This window comes from Seriola lalandi, unplaced genomic scaffold (assembly GCF_002814215.2).
Source record: "Seriola lalandi dorsalis isolate HSWRI2012SDOR001 ecotype SW California unplaced genomic scaffold, Sedor1 jcf7180002053065, whole genome shotgun sequence".
Classification (NCBI taxonomy): Eukaryota; Metazoa; Chordata; class Actinopteri; order Carangiformes; family Carangidae; genus Seriola; species Seriola lalandi.
In genome coordinates, this window is record NW_019523618.1 from 68,374 (window position 1) to 87,152 (window position 18,779).

General features: G+C 41.1%; 1 protein-coding gene across 19 annotated transcripts in view; it reads right to left on the minus strand.

The window, feature by feature from the left end:
• elna (elastin a) overlaps window positions 1-18,779 on the minus strand; it is a 48,809-nt gene that overhangs the window by 15,379 nt on the left and 14,651 nt on the right. For 15 of the 19 annotated variants that reach the window (XM_087172498.1, XM_087172496.1, XM_087172505.1 and 12 more), the window contains exons 6-24: window positions 8,640-8,735; window positions 8,423-8,494; window positions 7,242-7,271; window positions 6,168-6,212; window positions 5,682-5,756; window positions 4,864-4,911; window positions 4,675-4,737; window positions 4,239-4,262; window positions 4,071-4,145; window positions 3,087-3,128; window positions 2,903-2,989; window positions 2,753-2,803; window positions 2,491-2,616; window positions 2,243-2,275; window positions 1,914-2,057; window positions 1,612-1,785; window positions 1,315-1,446; window positions 803-898; window positions 399-518 (exon numbers count right to left, since the gene is read on the minus strand). In XM_087172498.1, coding sequence (XP_087028624.1) covers window positions 399-518; window positions 803-898; window positions 1,315-1,446; window positions 1,612-1,785; window positions 1,914-2,057; window positions 2,243-2,275; window positions 2,491-2,616; window positions 2,753-2,803; window positions 2,903-2,989; window positions 3,087-3,128; window positions 4,071-4,145; window positions 4,239-4,262; window positions 4,675-4,737; window positions 4,864-4,911; window positions 5,682-5,756; window positions 6,168-6,212; window positions 7,242-7,271; window positions 8,423-8,494; window positions 8,640-8,735 — 1,533 coding nt within the window. Of the gene's footprint in view, window positions 1-398; window positions 519-802; window positions 899-1,314; window positions 1,447-1,611; window positions 1,786-1,913; window positions 2,058-2,241; window positions 2,276-2,490; window positions 2,617-2,752; window positions 2,804-2,902; window positions 2,990-3,086; window positions 3,129-4,070; window positions 4,146-4,238; window positions 4,263-4,674; window positions 4,738-4,863; window positions 4,912-5,681; window positions 5,757-6,167; window positions 6,213-7,241; window positions 7,272-8,422; window positions 8,495-8,639; window positions 8,736-18,779 lie in introns of all 19 variants that reach the window. The other 4 variants (XM_087172508.1, XM_087172497.1, XM_087172507.1 and 1 more) reach the window with 4 other exon arrangements.

Sequence of the window (18,779 nt, forward strand, 5' to 3'; positions counted from 1 at the left end):
GCAGATCTTGAAATTGCCACAGTTTGTATTAAAAATAGCCCCTGCAGCTGAAGTGAGCCTCCTCCTTTTCATGTTCTACATAAACAGATGTATCACTTCCAATTCACTGGCTTTACATCTGAAAGTGTTATCAAGTAGGCTGCATTTAAGTTGTAATGGTGAGTACCAGAGGACATGGTTGGAGCATTGTCAAGACTGTAACCATACCATACAACAGCCACACTATTACTCGTGATCTTAACCCCGGCATTTAATCTCAAACTCTTTCAGGCTTGTTAATGACATATCTTGGTATTCTCTACTCCACATATCACTGGGCTCTGCTGCTAAGAATCCAGATCCACTCAGAGGAACCACACAACAAGTTCTGAGATTTGACAGTAGAATTCAATTATTACCGTATTTAGCTGCTTTGGCAGCGGCAGCAGCAGCAGGGTATCCTCCACCTCCCAGTCCTCCTGTCCCTCCTAGTCCTCCTGTGCCTCCCAATCCTCCTGTTCCTCCTAGTCCCCCTACTCCTGTGGAAAACAAGTTTATCTGATATGTTTTTTTAAGTGTATTTTTGGCAGTTCTTGCCTTTGACAGGAAGCATTTGAGAGGCAGACAGGAAACATGAGGAAGAGAGAAAAAAGGTCCCCTGGTGGAATCAAACAGCAACCATAGTGGTTGCAGGGCATGTGCTGTAACTATTCAGCTACCAAAGTGCAACACATATCACTGGGCTCTGCTGCTAAGAATCTGGATCCACTCAAAGAAACCACATAACAAGTTCTCAGATTTGATTATAGTATTCCATTATTACCGTATTTAGCTGCTTTGGCAGCAGCAGCAGCTGCAGCAGCAGCAGCAGGGTATCCTCCACCTCCCAGTCCTCCCGTTCCTCCCAGTCCCCCTACTCCTGTGGGAAAACAAGTTTGTCCAATATGTATTTTTTAAAGTTCATTTTTGGCAGTTATTGACAGTCAGTCTGACTGTGACAGTCAGCAGTAGAAAGAGGAAAGACAGAGAGAAAAAGGTCCCCATAAAACAGCAGAGGTCATGGTTACAGGGCATGTTCTGTAACCATTCAGCTACCAAAGTGCAACAAACCTAACATTGTTTAAAGTACGGTGATCTTGCTTGATAATTTCTCAAACAATATAGACTGAGAACTAATGGTATTCCAACAGAATAATAAAAAAATGAGGCAGCAGAGACAAATTACACAATTTAATTTCAGTTGGACTTTTTCAACTGTCCAAAACAAACATTTGAATAATTTATAATTAAACAGATAATTAGACAGGATCTTAATCCCCTAAGAAATTACCATACCATATTTAGCAGCTTTGGCAGCAGCAGAGTATCCTCCGGGTCCTACTTGACCTCCTGCGCCCAATTGACCTCCTGCCCCTAATTGACCTCCTGCGCCCAATTGACCTCCTGCCCCTAATTGACCTCCTATTCCTGGGTGTGAGAGAGAAACCATTATTATAGGTAACACTTAAATCACACTGAGAACCTATTTAGTACTTTTGAAGCCATATGTATGTACAAATTTTAGAGCTCATAACCTAAGAATAATATTGAGTTGAAAAAAGTGCATATGATATTTCCATTTATATACCATACCATATTTAGCAGCTTTGGCAGCAGGGGAGTATCCTCCTGGTCCTACTTGTCCTCCTGCCCCTAGTTGACCTCCTGCCCCTAGATGACCTCCTGCCCCTAGTTGACCTCCTGCCCCTAGATGACCTCCTACCCCTAGTTGACCTCCTGCCCCTAGATGACCGCCTATCCCTGTCCCTGGGAGGGAGAGAGAAACCGTAATTAGAGCTAATACTCCATACTGAGTACATGTTTTGTACTTATGAAGATGTATGTGCATTTGATCTGAAAAAAGTGCATATGATAATTCCATTTATGCACGATACCATATTTAGCAGCTTTGGCTTGGAAACTTGGAATTCCTCCTGGTACTGCAATGGGTGCACCACCTGGTACTCCCCCTGGTACCCCACCTGGTACTCCCCCTGGTACTCCCCCTGGTACTCCCCCTGGTACTCCCCCTGGTACTCCTGTCCAGGGAACCCCAATAGCAGAAACAGGTCAAGTGTGCAGAACAGAGATGTTCTACACAACATAAGGTACTATAAAGTAATAAGTTTTACTTGCATGTTAGGTGAATAGATAATGTGAAAAAAGTGTGAGGATATGATTATAAATATACTTCTATTATATGCAAAAATATGAAAGTTCTCACCATATTTTGCAGCCTTAGACCCAGCTCCATATCCTGTTGTAAAATAATTAAAGATAGGGAATATTATATTTTACAATAGACATTACATTACATTTAGAATAGAAAAAACAGAGATAATAGCAATTGAAAGTATTTTTAATTACTTTTTTAAGCTATGCAAGTGTGGCTCTAAAACATTTACAATGTCTTTGATTCAGGGTTACATATCTGTATATCAGTATTTTTATGTATATTGCTAGATATTTTACCTCCTGGCACTTGCCCTGGATACAGTCCACCAACACCACCTACACCACCGACACCACCGACACCCCCGACACCCCCAACACCTCCAAGACCCCCGACACCTCCAACACCTCCAAGACCACCCAAACCTGGGGCAGACAGCACAGATATTAGTCAGATACAAATATGTTCAGTACTGCTGTAACACAACACATCACATGTTTTTCATAAGAAAACAAAGCAACAATAGGGAACATTGTCTTGGTAATGAATATGGTAGACTACCATATTTGGCAGCTTTAGCCTGAGCAGGTGAGATGCCTCCGGGCCCCACTCCTGCAGAAAGTAAAAATACATTGGGCATTTGTCTAAAAATTAGTCTTTTCTACCACTTTACTTCATATCAGTTAACAGCAGATTTGCACAAACACACACCAGTTCCAACAGGATATCCAGGTATCGAACCAGGGCCACCTTTTCCTCCCGGCAGTCCAGCTCCACCAGTACCAAAGCCCCCATAACCTGAAACATTGTAATGTGACACATCAGTAACCTCTGCATTTCAACTGATGCCACAGTTAAGCTGAATCTTTGTAAAAATGCAAACAAGTATTTGTACCATAGGGAACTTTGCCACCTCCAGGTTTTGCTCCATAGCCACCTGAAGAAAATGATGGGGCAGAATGCAACAACTATGTTAATAACATGTCTAACATTAATTATGTGAGAGAATGACCATACTTTAAAATGCAGTGTAATTGTTTTGAATGCCATTAATTTGATCCGACCGAGTCCAAATTTCTTTGAAATGCATGAGCAACTGTTCACAACTACATTCAACCAATAAAGAGGTTAGTTGGTAAGTCCCAGTAAAAGTTAAGATTTATGACATGTAGTTCATTGCTACAGGAGCATTATGCTTTTCAGTGTGTTTGTGAACTGCTGTTGAAGTTTGGTGTGATTTTTGTAGAGATGTCTGGTCCATCATTATCTCCCCTTAACCTATAATAGTGTCTTTATTCAGTAATTACAGTTGTGATTACATAAGGGAAATGATGAAATCTAGAGAAAAGTATGGAGAAAAAAAAAGAATTCACTTGGAAGGAAATACAAGTCATACTTCCCTCCAAAGAGCGCTTAAATGGATCTTTTTAAATAAATTAAATTAAATCCGTCATCCTTCCTTTAATGGTATTTTGAAACACCCTGATGGACATGGGAGAGTTGGCAATCATACTCTAATGCAGCGAAGTTTAGTAGCAGCATTTTGAATTGCCTTATCCACTGTGGAACTAGGAGCAAAGTAGCATTGCAGTGGGAATTTCTACAAAACAGGCAATGTTCTGCTTGTGGGGCTTTTCAGGGACCCCAAAGACAGACCTCTCTCTTCAGAATCAACCAGTGATAAACCCACCATAGAAAACCTTAGGGTGCTACCCATGGACGTGCCCATTGGTTATCAGGTCATAAGATGAGTAAGACTATCTGTGTCTGTCTGTGAACATTGACAAAGTTCAGATGGGCGCTATGAACATCATCCCATATGAACACAAGAATGTGACTTCCAAATAACACAGTTAGTTAGTCTGGATTCAGATCTCACCTTGCACTTTGGGTGATTTGAGGGGGTATCCATGGAATACTCCTGGCTGCACCGGTCCACCATACCCCCGGCCTCCTGTGTCGGAGGAAATAAATTGATCAGCTAATACCAGTAAATACCAATGTACTTGTTTGTAATAAACATAATCATAATCATAAATACAGTTACCTGGTCCTTGTCCTCCCCCTCCGACTGCATGAGAAAAATCAGAACATGCAATCAGACACATGGATGAGAGAAGATCATTGTTTGAATGTAAATACTAGACAGCAATGAAACAAACACAGCAAACAGAGCACTGGCCTGGAAACTTAAACTCCTCTGTGCCATTGTGGTCCGGAGACCAGTGACATTTTTGGATATACAATGTTCTTTGACAACCATCACCAGCACTTAATCTACTTTTTTTTATTTCATGTACTTATTCATTTATCTTTTGTTTTGTATGTGTTTCACTGAAGAAATCTGTAATATTTTCTATTAAGGTATTGTGTAAAGTGTGTAATGTATTGTTTAACCTTTGTAGAACTCCTTTTTCCCCCCATATTGCATTCAATGACGAGGACAGTAATTCAACACCAATGAGTAAAAAACTAAAACGTACTTGATTTTGGATTCAGGCCGGTGCCTGTGGCCACCCCGGGTAGAACTCCACGTCCACCAAACCCTGAGGGAGCCATAAGAACGCAAAAAAACAAACACATTAAATCCCTGTACAGCGCTTGTTTTCAACATTCACATGGTGAAACTCTTGACAAATACTGCCTGAGATTAATCAGTGAAAGAGACAAACCTTTTCCTGGCACCAGTCCACCTTGGTAAAGTCCAGGGACACCCACACCTGCCACAGACAATGAGAGAAGACAGTACTGCACTTCTGCATCCACATTCAAATATATGAGAAGTATCTGGTAGTATACATAAGCAGCAATTTTAACATAATCGTCTAATTTCTTATGAGCTACAAAGAGTGCACAAGTATTTTAAGAATTGTGTTGCTGTTTATATATATATATATATATATATATATATATATATATCTATTGAAGAGATGTCAAAGTGTTGGATGCCAGATTTTTAAATTTGACTAGCATAGACATAATTTAAGGAAATAAGGAAAACAAATCACAACATATATAACAAGAACATTCTGTATTTCAAAATAGTTGCTGCTTTTTCTCAGGCTAGGTTAATACTGTGTTTATATGATATATATTTTTCAATTCAAATTCTGTATTTTTCCTTGTCTGTCTTTCTTTTGTTGTTTTCCCTTGCTGTGTAAAGCACATTGCATGAAGTGTTGAAAGTGCAATATATCTATGGTTGAGTTTAGCTCAATATTTATGTTTGAAAGTCTGAGTACACTAATATAGACGAAGCTGATTTAAACAAAAGTATCACAATTTCCCATGAAGAGGGCCAACAGTAAAAAATGAAGACCCAGATTTAGTAAAACATCCTTGTTTTACAAATAATTATCTTTTCGTTTTTGCAGTGGCACTGAACACCTGCCACATGCAATGGAAAAGGAACTGGATGTGGTTCTGCTGCCTTGTGAACAACGTCCTGTCTGCCTTCAGCTTTATGAGTTTATTGTTGAGTCTACAAAACCTGGCACTTTGGCAGCTTTCTTTCCCGCGCCACCACCGGCCCCTCCTGGAAGGCCTGTTTGAGGAATAACAGGTACTGAAAGAAAAAACATAAAATGTTACTTGGCTCATTGGGGGAGTATGACAAATATAAAGTGTGAAAAACATTCACATGTCTTTCATGTCCATGTGCTGAGTCCAAACAACTGTAACTGTGATTTCTGCCTCCCAAGGACATGGTTAACAGCCCTCTTTAAAATTGTTACTTTATTACATTAGGAAAGGTTCTATGTTTGGAGCCCAAATTGGCTTCTCGTCAGAGAGATCAATTCCACTCTACCTGAGCCAATTTGGGCTCGAAAATGTAATTGGGAAGCAGAAATCACAGTATGACAAAAGTAAACACAAGCTGTAACTAAGGCAAGTTTAACTTCTCTTTTTTAAAAAGCAGTGCAGAGTAAATATAATAAGAAAGTAGGTTGAATGATGTGTTATGTGTGTGACTTGCCTCCAGCAGGCACCACTCCAGTTCCTGTAGCTCCTGGACCTCCTCCTGTCCATACAATGTCAGGTTTTATGTTAAAATCACAATTAGTTACACACCAATGAAATGCTGCAATATGAATATTCTATAGCTGTACAGCCCATGACCACTAGAGGGCCCTGTGATACTGAGGAGAAGTAATGAGCAGGTATGTGGCTAGCGCCAGACATCACCTCCTCAGAAGGGAGCCAGATCCCTCCACTGACCATTGGTATTGAGAGTAGCTAATCTGGCCCTACTATTCTGTCATCACTACATGATCAAAAGCAACACGGCTGATGTTTCATGTAATCAGGACAGGCAGCCAGCATGCATGGCATTTGTCTTGCCTCATCAAATGCCTCATTTCTTTGGCTATCCCCTAGTGGAGGAAATGAGCTGTCAGCTTCACTTGTAAGGGAGCTTGGCAAAAGAATAAAACACATTCATTTATTTGTTTAAACTGTTTTTTTTTTCTTTCATTTTTTAATCTTAAATTCCCCATACTTTGCCGGACAGACATTGCGCACTGCCTGTAAGTATGTGGCCTGGGAGATTTGGTGAGTAAAAGTTTGGCAAGGTAATGTTTTGTTTTATCTGTGCTCTTTCAGAGGAACGGGTTGTTATTTTGAGTGTCATGAAAAGAGTACAGACTGATTCTAGGGACTGAAGTTTCATCATTGCCAACCAATACTTAAGAGTAGGCTCTTTGCCATAGTACAGTCTTGGCCATGAGTGGACCCTCCTGAGTCCATGCTTAATCAGCCTGTCTAATTTAAAGCAAATCATGTGCACATACAGAGCACAGAGCTTAAGGTCACGCCCGGGCTCTGCTGAAGTTCAAACTGTCCGGGGTTTGCAGGTACATGATAAAAATGTACTTGTGCTTGCCAAACAGTGTTTTTCATGCTGAGTTACTATTAATGCGAAACATTCATTTTGGCTTTCTCACAACATGCAAGCATGCCGATCTTTCAAAGTTCTGAAAGGCTTCGTGTCAGTATTCAGTACAATTCAAGATTGTACAGTAGTCTGTCATCAGGCCAAGAATCAGATTACCTCCTTGTGGTAGCAGATGGCCTCCTGCACCTGTGGAAAAAACAGAATTTCAGCAGTATTCGTTAATATGAGAGATTTAGGGAATAACCATCAAGGAGCCTTATCAGAAACAATGCATCTTTTTTGTTGTTTCAGCAACTTTTTAATGACACATCAGCAAGTGATTTTACTGTTGGACAATGCTTGCTTACAAGCTAATACTTATGATTACTTTCTAAACCATGCAGGAAGATGACCACTATAGCCTGTGTTAAATTACAGTGAAAGCAGTTAAAGGAAGAGATAGTCTATCTAAATGGTACACCATGAACACTCCACAGATGGATCTTTTACCACGAGCCTAAATGCAAAAATGAGAGCCAAACTTGCCAAACCTTGAATCTGAGGCATTTCTACAGAAAGGTTGAAACCGATCACTCCAGCAATCAAAACAAACAACTCAAAACAAACAAGTGGAACATAATCAGCGGCTCATGCCAACAACCAATATTCCATCATCATGTTTGATGACCCCCAGTTTCCATCACAGTCAGTGAGCCTACAGCATTGCACTTTGTTTAGAAGTCAGGGAAAAAGCACTCCATTGCCTGTGATCCCTTCGCTTGTGTTTGTGTCCAATGGAGGAATCCATAAACAACAGATGTCAGGAATCAAACCCACAGCAAATAACTGATGCACACATGCCTCTTAACTTCTTATTAAAGTAATAAGCGATACACCAACATCAAATGTCTGACTTCTGCTGGGTTCTTGTGTAATTTCTTTAGAATCATTGTTCTTGACATATTACAAATGATAGGATCAGCTAAAGTGACATCTTTCTGGTTTTTATGGTGTAAATATACTCCAAGCAGCAAAGACCAGAGTGATTAATGCTGAATTCAATACCTCTGTAAAAGTCACTCTTTGTATTACAGTTAGGTGGTTGAAACCTGATCCTCCATTACACAACATTTAGATCCATAAAGTATGGGACCTGTATGAGATGGAGCAAATTACATATGCATTAAGACTCCAAAAGCCAAAATTTATAAAGAGGTGGAGTCTTACTAATGGAAAAAAGTTATTTATTTCATGTCACTCTTTCAGACTATTCATATATATTCATATATACATTCATAAACTAACCCTTTATTTATTAAATCTCTCCCTTTCTCTTTTAAGAAAACCAGAAGATGTACCTCTTTTGGCAGCCTTCTGTCCAGCTCCTGGGAAAAACCCCCCAGTGCCTCCACCATATCCACCATAACCACCTAAATGATATAAAGGGGCAAAGGTGAGCAAACTTTCAAAAGACATATTAGATCTTTGTTGTGAAACCTTATGAGATTGGTTTAAATGTTGCACCATGCTTGGACACATTACCAATCATTTCAGTTCCAGACTATAAGTACTCACCAGCACCAAGTCCACCAGCTCCAAATCCACCAGCACCAAGTCCACCAGCTCCAAATCCACCAGCACCAAGTCCACCAGCTCCTAGATTACCATAACCTGAAATAAAGTAAAGATGGGGCATGAAAAGTCAGGGAAAAGAAAAAACAACATTCTTGTAACTTTATTATAACTGTGGCTATAATGAGTTACTAGTACATTCTTCAAATAAAAACAATACCACTATAATACTATTACCATTCAATAAAAACAACCCATCACTCAATCTTTCATCAAAACATTTCCCAGGACCCGCAAGCACTACAAACTCTAGATTAAGAAAAAAAATCAAACACATCAAATATGACAAATTCATGTGTGCTTAATTAAATGTCATTGAAAACACTCACATTTATGTTTCTAGAGCCAAGGACTGCACCTTAGGCACAGGGGAAAGAGCTGACCCCCACTGACCAAGAGACATGATAGACATAACATGGTTGTCTTCTGCTTATGCTGTATTCTAAACACTGGAGGCAGCAATCTGTTCTTTGGGAGACAAAAAGCCCCAGACTAATCCATGGGCGGCAAAAACTTTTGGCTTGACTCGATGTATGAATAAAGTCATATCCCTGCTTGGGTCTCTGTTTGCTGAAAAGACCAAAAATGTGAGAACAAGACGAAGAAGGGAAATGGAGAAAGTGGGGAAAGGACATGGAATACAATGCTCACCACCTGCACTTGGATTGAGAAAAGGCCGGAAGACCCTTATAATCAGGAGCCCACTGTACGGTCAATGTCCAGGATAGCATTAAGGGAATATTAAAGTACAGTATGTCATTATTATGTTATGTATATTTAAAAAAGCCATTGGAAGACTTACGACTGAAAAATACTTTTATGTGAAGGTTTGCTTTGCTTGTGCTTAGTGGCTCGAGTTAACAAAGCAAATAAGCAGTAAAAACCAACTGCTACTTTCCTTGAGGAGTCAAGAATGGAGTGGATGTCATGACAGGATGTCAAAAATTTAAAATTATTAAAATATAAAATATAGTAATTTAACTCATCAGGAAAGCTCAACTTAACTTTATTTACCTTTGATTTGTCATCCATTGCAAAACGTAGAACATGCTATAAAAGTCTTTTCAGTGCAGTTTATGAAAAATGTCAAGAAAGACGGTGAAGGTGGGATATTATTCAAATCTAGATGCATTAAGTTAAACACAAGTACTTCCAGATAAATGCCTATTTTCAAGGACTAACATATGAGACTCCATATGTTTATAACTTGTTGGTCACATGTTTCTCAGACATTAAAAAAAGCTGTGAGTTGAACTAGTTCGCCCAATCAGAGACAAACATGCTGGACTAATGACTGTTTTTGAAACAAGGAGAAATTAGAATGAGGCCAACACACTAGTCCACCAAGGAACTTGTTTTCATCAACACTTCTAAGCCAAAAAATCTGGGGTGAGAACAACTTTGCATGGGAAGCAAATGAACAGGGGGGAGAGAGAGACACACACATGAGACTGGAGGGTGAGAGCATGGAGTCAATCCAGCAATCTGCAGAGTGCAGGTAATGATAGTGATGAGGAGGAGGAATGTGCTGGGAGAGACAGAGAGAAAGATGGAAGTGTGGAGTTTCATGACCTAGTCAAAACAAATGTGGGCACTAGCCTTGCCAAGGGCTTGGCAAACAGACTGAGCATGCAACGCGAGCCCAGCTGCTAAGCTAAGCGTCCTTGTGATAATCCATCACCTTCAAAGTTTTCAGCCTGATTCTCCTCGATTGCTCAACCATCCCCAGGCACACCTTGAAGTAATAATAACAGTAATCAATTCTTATATAAATCAGACTGATCTACGGCTTTCTCTTTTCCAGTGTCTCTTGCGCTGACACAAGGAATTTGTATCATTTGTCTCGTTTTTATCAGTGAGCTCCACATACTATAAAAATTTTAAGGAATTGACAGAAAACTGACACAGAACAAATGTGTTACAAGATATATTGAATGCTGCAGATGCCTAAAACCCCTTGAAATGACCAAGTCTGGCTTGAAATGTTCCTTTAAAACTGTACTGTCTGATCTTGCCTCCGGATCACAGAATGTCTCGTTGGCCAGTCTGATGTGTATGCGATTGTCAGTGTGAGTGTTGGAAATATACAGCACAGTCTGTGCAACAGAGAGATTATGTATGTCAATGGAAGAGAAACACGAAGAGAGAGTGAAGACAGCCAGAACTGTGGAGACTTTTAGCTTATTCATCCGTCATCTGGCCCACCTGTGCTCACATGTGCATGACCCAACCTGGCCCTGGCAGTCGAGCTCAGAGTCGACCAGCACCTGCCACGTTGAGCTCAGCTCTCTGATTTGAGATCAGGAGACAAGATGCAGACACGCAGAAGTCGGCCTGAGAGTGTGTGTGTGTGTGTGTGTGTGTGTGTGTGTGTGTGTGTGTCTGTGTGTGTGTGTAACCATGAGCGCAGGCCTTGGGCAGACATAAAGTTTAGACAAGGAAGAAAGGAAAAGAAACTTTATTTTCTGTGGTTCTGACATCACTAGACACTGGGAAAATAAAATGCTCTCAAGTGAAAAAAATACTACCCTGGAGGTTGTGTATTTTCAGGGTCACTGTGAGAGGACACACTAACAAAATCTGGATTTTTGTCGGTTTGGCGTCCAAGCACTGATTGTATTTTTGGGAGATGGAGAGTAGAGTTTTTGCACAAAAGCTCTCTGTTTAGCCATATTTACACCATCCTGTCAGCTCAAACAAGCATGCTTTTGTTGGACTACCATCATTACAGCACGTCAGCTCACACAAATAGACCCGTCTTAGCTCACACATTATTGGAAGTCTAAACCAATGTTGTTTGTTGTTATGAACCGCACACATGGAAAGTCTGCACGATGACCCTGATATCCAATCATTGCTTTTCTTTGGTGCCGCTCCCGGTATTTAGTTGATTGCTGACAACCTGAAGGATTTCTGTACACTAATGTAGTGGCTAATTTTTCTCGGTGACCCTCAAGGCATAGTGGGAAGCCCGAGAGAACACTTGAAACGCCAGCTGCCTTTGGACCTTGGACAAAGGAACCCTACAAAAGGTCAATGCTCTGAATACAAGTTGGAAGGGACAGAAACCCAATACTACACAGGAGGGAGGACTGGGGGCCAAGGAAATTGGAAGGTAAGTGATGCAGTAAGGCAATGCATCATAGTTTCCTCCATTTAGATTTCTAAAAAAAGTGTGACAGAAACATGGTTTACTAGCCAGTTTCCATTCAGAAAAGACCACTGGCTTTCACAGCTGTGCAGGGACAAGTGCACCAGCAGGTTGTTGAGGTGAAATTTGGGATGGTGTGGCAGCAAATAATTGCGCATCACCCAGCGGTGGTGATTCATTTGTGGTGGCTGGTCTAAGAGTGATCTCAGCGAGGGGGTACACAAGTGAATCCAAGTCTAGACCTTCTCCGACAAAGAAGAGTCTTGTTTTCAGAGGAATCAAAATGTGATGACGGAGAGGCTGCCGTATCCACTGCCTCCTGCTGCACCATGTTATGTGCCTTGGTCTTTAAAATGAAGACTGGCACTGGAATAAAACAAGCCAGACAGTATTGCTACTTCTTTCAGTCACCAGTCATGTTCTCAAACTCGGGTCCAGTACAAGTGATGGATATGAGCCAGTGTGAACAGAAATATCTGGTTTCAATCTCACCACTGAAATGTCTTGCTCATTCTCCATTGGGGTTAGGTAAGGTAATCCTGTGTTTCAGAACCAGAGGAATACAAGAGACATTAATCAAAACATTGTTTTCAGCTCTCAGTCTGTCTTTCTCTTGCCCTTGTTCTCCCTGATTCATCATCCTTTTCTCTTGCTCTTTCTTCTCTTGTCTACGGGGTTGCGTTGACCAGACATGAGGTGTTAATGGCAGCAACCAGAGGAAGCCAATCGTGAGAAGTGAAAGATGGATTTGCTCGCACATTTCCTTCTCCTCCTTATTCGTCCCCCTCTCCCCTTCTGTCTACTTTGTGAACCAGCTGGGCCTGGTGGAGGGTTTAATTTAAGAGAGCAAAGAATTCCATGGCAGAGATCCACTGTAACTGACGGCAGACGCTCGGAAAGCAGACTTTGGAGCTGGAGCTCTGGAATGTCCAGGAAATTTTTTGCAACTTGTTTCTCATTGTATTCTTTGTTTGAGCACATATTTAATCAGGCAAGCAGTCGGAAAACAAATGTTTATTTACTGAAAAGCCAGGGGAGGAGATAACAACTCGCATGTCTCATTAATAGCGTTGACTGACATGGAAACCAGTGTCAATGTGTTAAAATGACAGGAGGGTTACAGAAGAATGATAAACTGGGTCTTGTGTTCACCTAAACACTGGATTTGCTGTAAAACTATCAAAAACCACAAACACACAAAGAGTAAAAAGCTAATTGCAAGAAGCACAGAGGCGTGCTATGGCAATACAAATGCTGTAATTTTCTTTAATGTGATGGAAAATCTTGATGATAACTTCATCCTCAAAGGCTCTCTGGAGGCCCCCAGAGAATCAGCTTTTTACTGTGATTGACAGGCAGATACTGTTCTTCGGCTACAGTCCCATATAAATTTTCACTTTGAAAACTAAGCCCATCATTATGTCCTTCACTGTCATGACACCACATTTTTATCAGTATCAAATTATCACACTGTTTCACTTCCAAGTTGGTGGATAGATTGCATTCTTACGAAGTGACGCAGGACAAGCTGGATGAAAGTGGAATGATGCGAGGTGCTGTAGTGATTCCAGATTGCGTGAGACAAGTGGACTCACTGAGGCTCCCCTCGCTTCCTCTCCCTCTCCCCCTCCCTCTCCCGTGACCTCCCCTGCTCCTTGTCACTAACAGGTTCTCTGTGCTGTCAGTCACAGGCACCGAGCTTTGAGAAGCAGGACTAGTCACATGTTGGACTAATTAAGTATTCACAAAGTCACACCACTACACACAAGTTCTCTCCCTTGCTGGCTGAGCCAGCCGACTTTGGCGGCAGGCCTTTTATTGTTTTCGCTTTTTCTTTTCCATGGAGTCATTGACACTATCAATGAGAGGTCCCAAAGCCTCAGCCTCCCACTTTGCCAAATGACCCCAAGTGCAGAACTGTCAGAGTTCCTACAGACAAACAGGGAAAAGGGTCTAAGGTTGCCTCATTCTAAGAAATCTTTGCTTTTTGGGGCAGCGTCCAGGTCAAAATCAGTGTAATAAAACTGGACTTCCAAACTGCTATTTTACTATAGTTAATCATTGTGGTATGGGTGGTCAACTTTTACTTTTATAGAGGTCAACTTTCGTAATACTAAAGAGGGAATGTGCTCTGTTAAGCTATGTGGTAAGCACTTACGTTGATGAAGCAACTTTGCCTGACTCTGAAGGGTCTCACTAACCCACGCAGCTGGGCATCAGAACACACACATTATTTCTGAGGCATTGAGCAGTTCTTGCAAATGGCTCCAAATTGACGGCAACTGTAAAAGTCACCATTACACGTTATGTGGTTTACAAGCGCTGCCACCGTGCCAAACCAGGCTGCCTACCCTGTGACGTCTGCGGCTGAGTCCTTGTCAGTACATGGCTTACTTCAAACACATCTGTGCGAAGACCATTACTCCTGTCCCTTAATTCAAACTGTGCTAATTTGTACACCATGCATTACACCATATCCACTGAGTTTGTGATGTCATTGTCTATGCTACAAGTCAGACAGAGCAGAACATGCTATGCTATAAGCTTTCAAATCTAACAAACATCTCTCCCTTTTGCTTGTTTCTGTGAGAGTTGAGAGTCTCTATATGCTATTGTACTTTTTATCCACTTCTAAAGGAATGTCACAGTTGCTCTGCCAACACTGAGACCCTGAATATGTCTGAAGAGTATTCCTAACCCAGAGCTCATGCCATTGCCCATTTTAGCTTGGCACACTCACTTGAAGCATGTGCATAAAAGCATTCAGACAAGGCAGAAACACACCCCAAAGCATTAGAGAATACAGCAGGACACAAGAGTACATGTGCACTTAGAGCGACCAGTTTTGTAAAACTGCTCATTCATGATCAATATGTTCCATGTCTAGAGAAGTATAGTTCTGAAAATTACATATAGGCTGAGAACCTGTCAACAAAGGCAATCTGTGGCTACGGTATGTAAAGTTGGCCAAGAGTGTTTCCTCTCCCAGATGGTCCACATATGCATCTAACTGCTATTCCACTGAATACTTTTCTGACAACTCAGGGTTGGGAAAAGAGACAAGTGTTCGACAGGTTGGCTCAAATCAAAACATGCAAATTGAACCACTGACGTTAGATTCATTGAGTCGGCCTCAAAAGCATTTTCCAAGTTCCTCTGTCATTATAAAGGATGTGATCATTGTGAAGCATATGGGATGCTCTACAAGAGAAAACAGAGAGATAAATTGCGTCACGGAAAGTGGAAAAGCTGTTTAATAAACTGTACATCACATGTATGCAGAGGTCTTGGTGCATGGGCTAAAACATCAGGATACCTATAAGGCCTAAAGGGCCAAAGCTGAGGTCATATAAAAAACATTCATCTCCATTGATCATTTAGTCCAGCACTGGGTTTTGATGAGTTCTGAGAAATCACTTCTAAATACAATCACCATCAGCCATGTCTCTTACATTGCCATGTATATACTGTGAGTATGTAAGCTTTACCCATGTGTTGCACATTTTGATCGGCTACAGCTATACTCAGCCAATGTGGAACACATACTGTGTAATCAACTTGCATAACTAATAACCTGCTGTAAATGAACATCTGAATTCAGAAAACATTATTGTAATTACTAGAAGCCACAGATACACAATTTAGGTGCTCTGATTACAATGACTTCAGTCCACTTCTACCAATGACTGCAACAAGGTTGTTCAACCAGTGATCTGTCTTCATGGACTCTTAGGGAAATAAGAGCAATGAATTTCTCCATCGCTATATAAACAACACTTAGGCTGTGCTGCCAGATGGACAAGGATAGTGGTCCATGCTCCAGACCTGCTGGCAAACAGAGCAGGGGAGAGGTTGTGAGAGCATGCCAAGCGATGGCTCATCAACTAACACAGTGAACATGGAAAAAAAACTACATTGGTGGTAACATGCTCACCAGAGAACAACATGAGGGAGAAAAGGCTGGTGAACGGCTGCGGAGCTGTTACTGAGTCATAGTGAAAGTATTGGTTCAACCTGGAGGAAAATACCACAGTTGGAAAGTGTAATGTGTGGCATGCGTTAGTGATTAGACACCAATAAAAACTAATAAAGCCCTTATCTTATCTTGCTTTACTCTGATATAAATTAAATTCTCAAGATGAATTAGTGAGATTTTGCAGACACTAACAACAACATCTGGTGAAATCATACAAGAAAAATAGTTTGGGAAGCATTTCCAATGTGAACAAATAAGCTTTGCTGGCTGTGTGTATAATGGGTGGGCTGAGTCAAGTGTGGGGGCAGTGTGGTTCTGATATATATTAAAAAAAAAAAAAGTTTCCTCTGCAGACAGCTCAGGTTCCAAAATGCTGAAAGCTTAGCACAGAGACTTGGTGTAGAACAGATGGAGGAGAGAAAGAGGAAAGATAGGTGGGTTAAAATAGAGGATGAGCTGAACAAGCAGCACTTCATTTACGGTGCGTGTCTTTATGCTGGAAGGGATACTGTATGTCCCCAAACCAATGCTAGGATACATATTAAGCATTTGCATACGCTCACACATGCAGATGCTTCCAGTCTCTGACAGCTTAGAGGACATGTCTGAGCTCCAGTAATGAAAAACATATGGGCTCCTAGAGACTGAATCTCCTCCAAGCTCATCTTCTTTTGGCTAAACACTTTCATCCTCACCTCAATCTATCAGTCTCCTTCCTCTCAGCGAGCTCCTTGAGCATGTGTGTTGCATGAATAAATATGCATATGATGTTTTGTGTGTTTGTGTGTGTGTTGGTGAATGATGGAGAATGCGTATGACATACAGTGTATACGGTATGCTTGCATGAGTTATCGGCCCGTTCCATCCTCCTCGCGTCACGCTGTCTCTTCTCTGTCCTCCCCATGTCTATTCCTATCTTTCCACTTCTCTGCCTTGCCTCTACTCTTCTTATAGTGAACCAGACAAGTACACTTAGTGCTTCTTCAAACAATGACCCTGATATGAACCAGAGAGTTTGAAAATGGACCAAAAGAATCAGGTGTATAGATGGGATGTGCAGGAAGATACACACAATATTCAAAATGATGCAAAGTTTATAGTTGGGTGGATGTTAACTGCATATGAGCAATACTTCCAGTGTGCGCTTTAAAGTGAGTACTAACATCAAAATAGAGTCAACTGTTGGTCACAGGCTGTAAAAACTCAAACCCACCTACATACTGTGTGCAATCAGGAGCTACAACTCTCCCTCTTACTGCAGGTTGGGCTGCCGTCACAGAAATCACAATCCAGAAATTTCAGAACACCATCAAAAGCAACTCACAGAGACATGTTGCTGCATTAACCACTGTAATCCATCATCTTAAATGATGTGTGTGTTGCAGTTTGTCCAAGCATGATTTTATCTTGCATCGAATTGTCGGGACCATTTTCACTATTTTATTTCATTACTTCAAATTGATATGTTTATTCAGTGGCAATGAAGAGCCAAAATAAAGGTGAGGTAGTAAGTGCGGACTATATACACTCAGCTACCAGTTTATTTGGCACACTTATCTAAAACTAATGCAGTCTAATACAACAGCCCTGCAATAAATCCTACCTTCATGAAGTCATTTTGGAGGCTGTAGTGCTGTTGAGCTGTTCTGCAATATAATGATAGGATGAGTAGACCCATATTGACACGCTCACAATATCAATTTCCTTCAGTCTTTTGGATGGCTGGTCGTGGATGGAGCACTGAGTTAGTGTTGAACTGACAGAGAGCTCACACATTTTTCATACTTGTCTTTTTCAGAGAACTGTTAAAGCTGACTACCTTCAGATATGTTTTCTTTTGGACCACCCACAAAACAACGAAACCAGTACATCTTGTACAACATCTATGATGAACACCGTTTGGACTGGCACCTAATGGGGCCAATGCTTGAGCTAGCTGCTGATGCCAACTCCAGGGAAGCCCTAAACAACCCACTGCCAGGCAGCATTCAATTTCTTTCCTTTAGTAATTGCTATTTTCTTTCACACACACCTCCCACATGCTTTATGAGCCTAGACACTAATAAATGCCAGTCATGTTTCTAATACTGTGTGTAGTTGTGTAGACCCTCAATGATAATGGTCGGACAAAAAATTAGAAACACATTGGTGGCTATAGTATTTTATCAATCTATTATATGATCTATATAATATAAGCAGAGAAATGCTAAATGAAGTTGCTTAGAGATTCTGACTGCTCATATTTTTTCATTGCTCTAAGATGAATGAAGTGTTGTGTGACATTGATATCAGCTTTCAGATGGTGAGACAAAGGCGGGACAGACAGCATGTTGTCTTCACTTTGTATTGCTCAGAGAGTCGAGGGTCTGGCAAGATGAACATGGACACGTACTGTAACACATCCCACCCAGACACATTCTTTCTCAATCTACACCAGACTGTTGTAAGGGTACAATAAAACTACACCTACGGCAAAATCAGTAACCTCTATGTTTCATGTTAACTCCCTTCACAGTGCCTGAAAGTGACAAGTGGCCAGCCTTCGAAAGCCAAGTTTTGGGAATCACACCATGAGGATTGAATCCACCTTTGCTTGAGGGAACACAGGAAAGGAGACAGTGTCCAATAGCTGTTCAAAGGGAGAAAGTTCCTCTTTCCAGCTTTCAGTGTATCGTCAACGCTGGATGCTGACAGGCTTCACAATTAGTATAAAATTTACAAGGTCTTGCATGAGCTACGCTGCAATTCACTGCAGTCACGCTACTCACATAGCCAGCTGCTGTTCTCTATTACTGGCCAGGCAAGGTGTGTATCTGGGGAATGCAATGTCACCGCTTGGCTTCAACATAAGAACGATCATAGGAATGCGGCTCTCTTGATGTTTGTGTGAGTAGTTTACCTTTGTTTGCACTTGTGTCTCTTTAGCGGCAGAATCCTGCTTTATATATTAATGGTT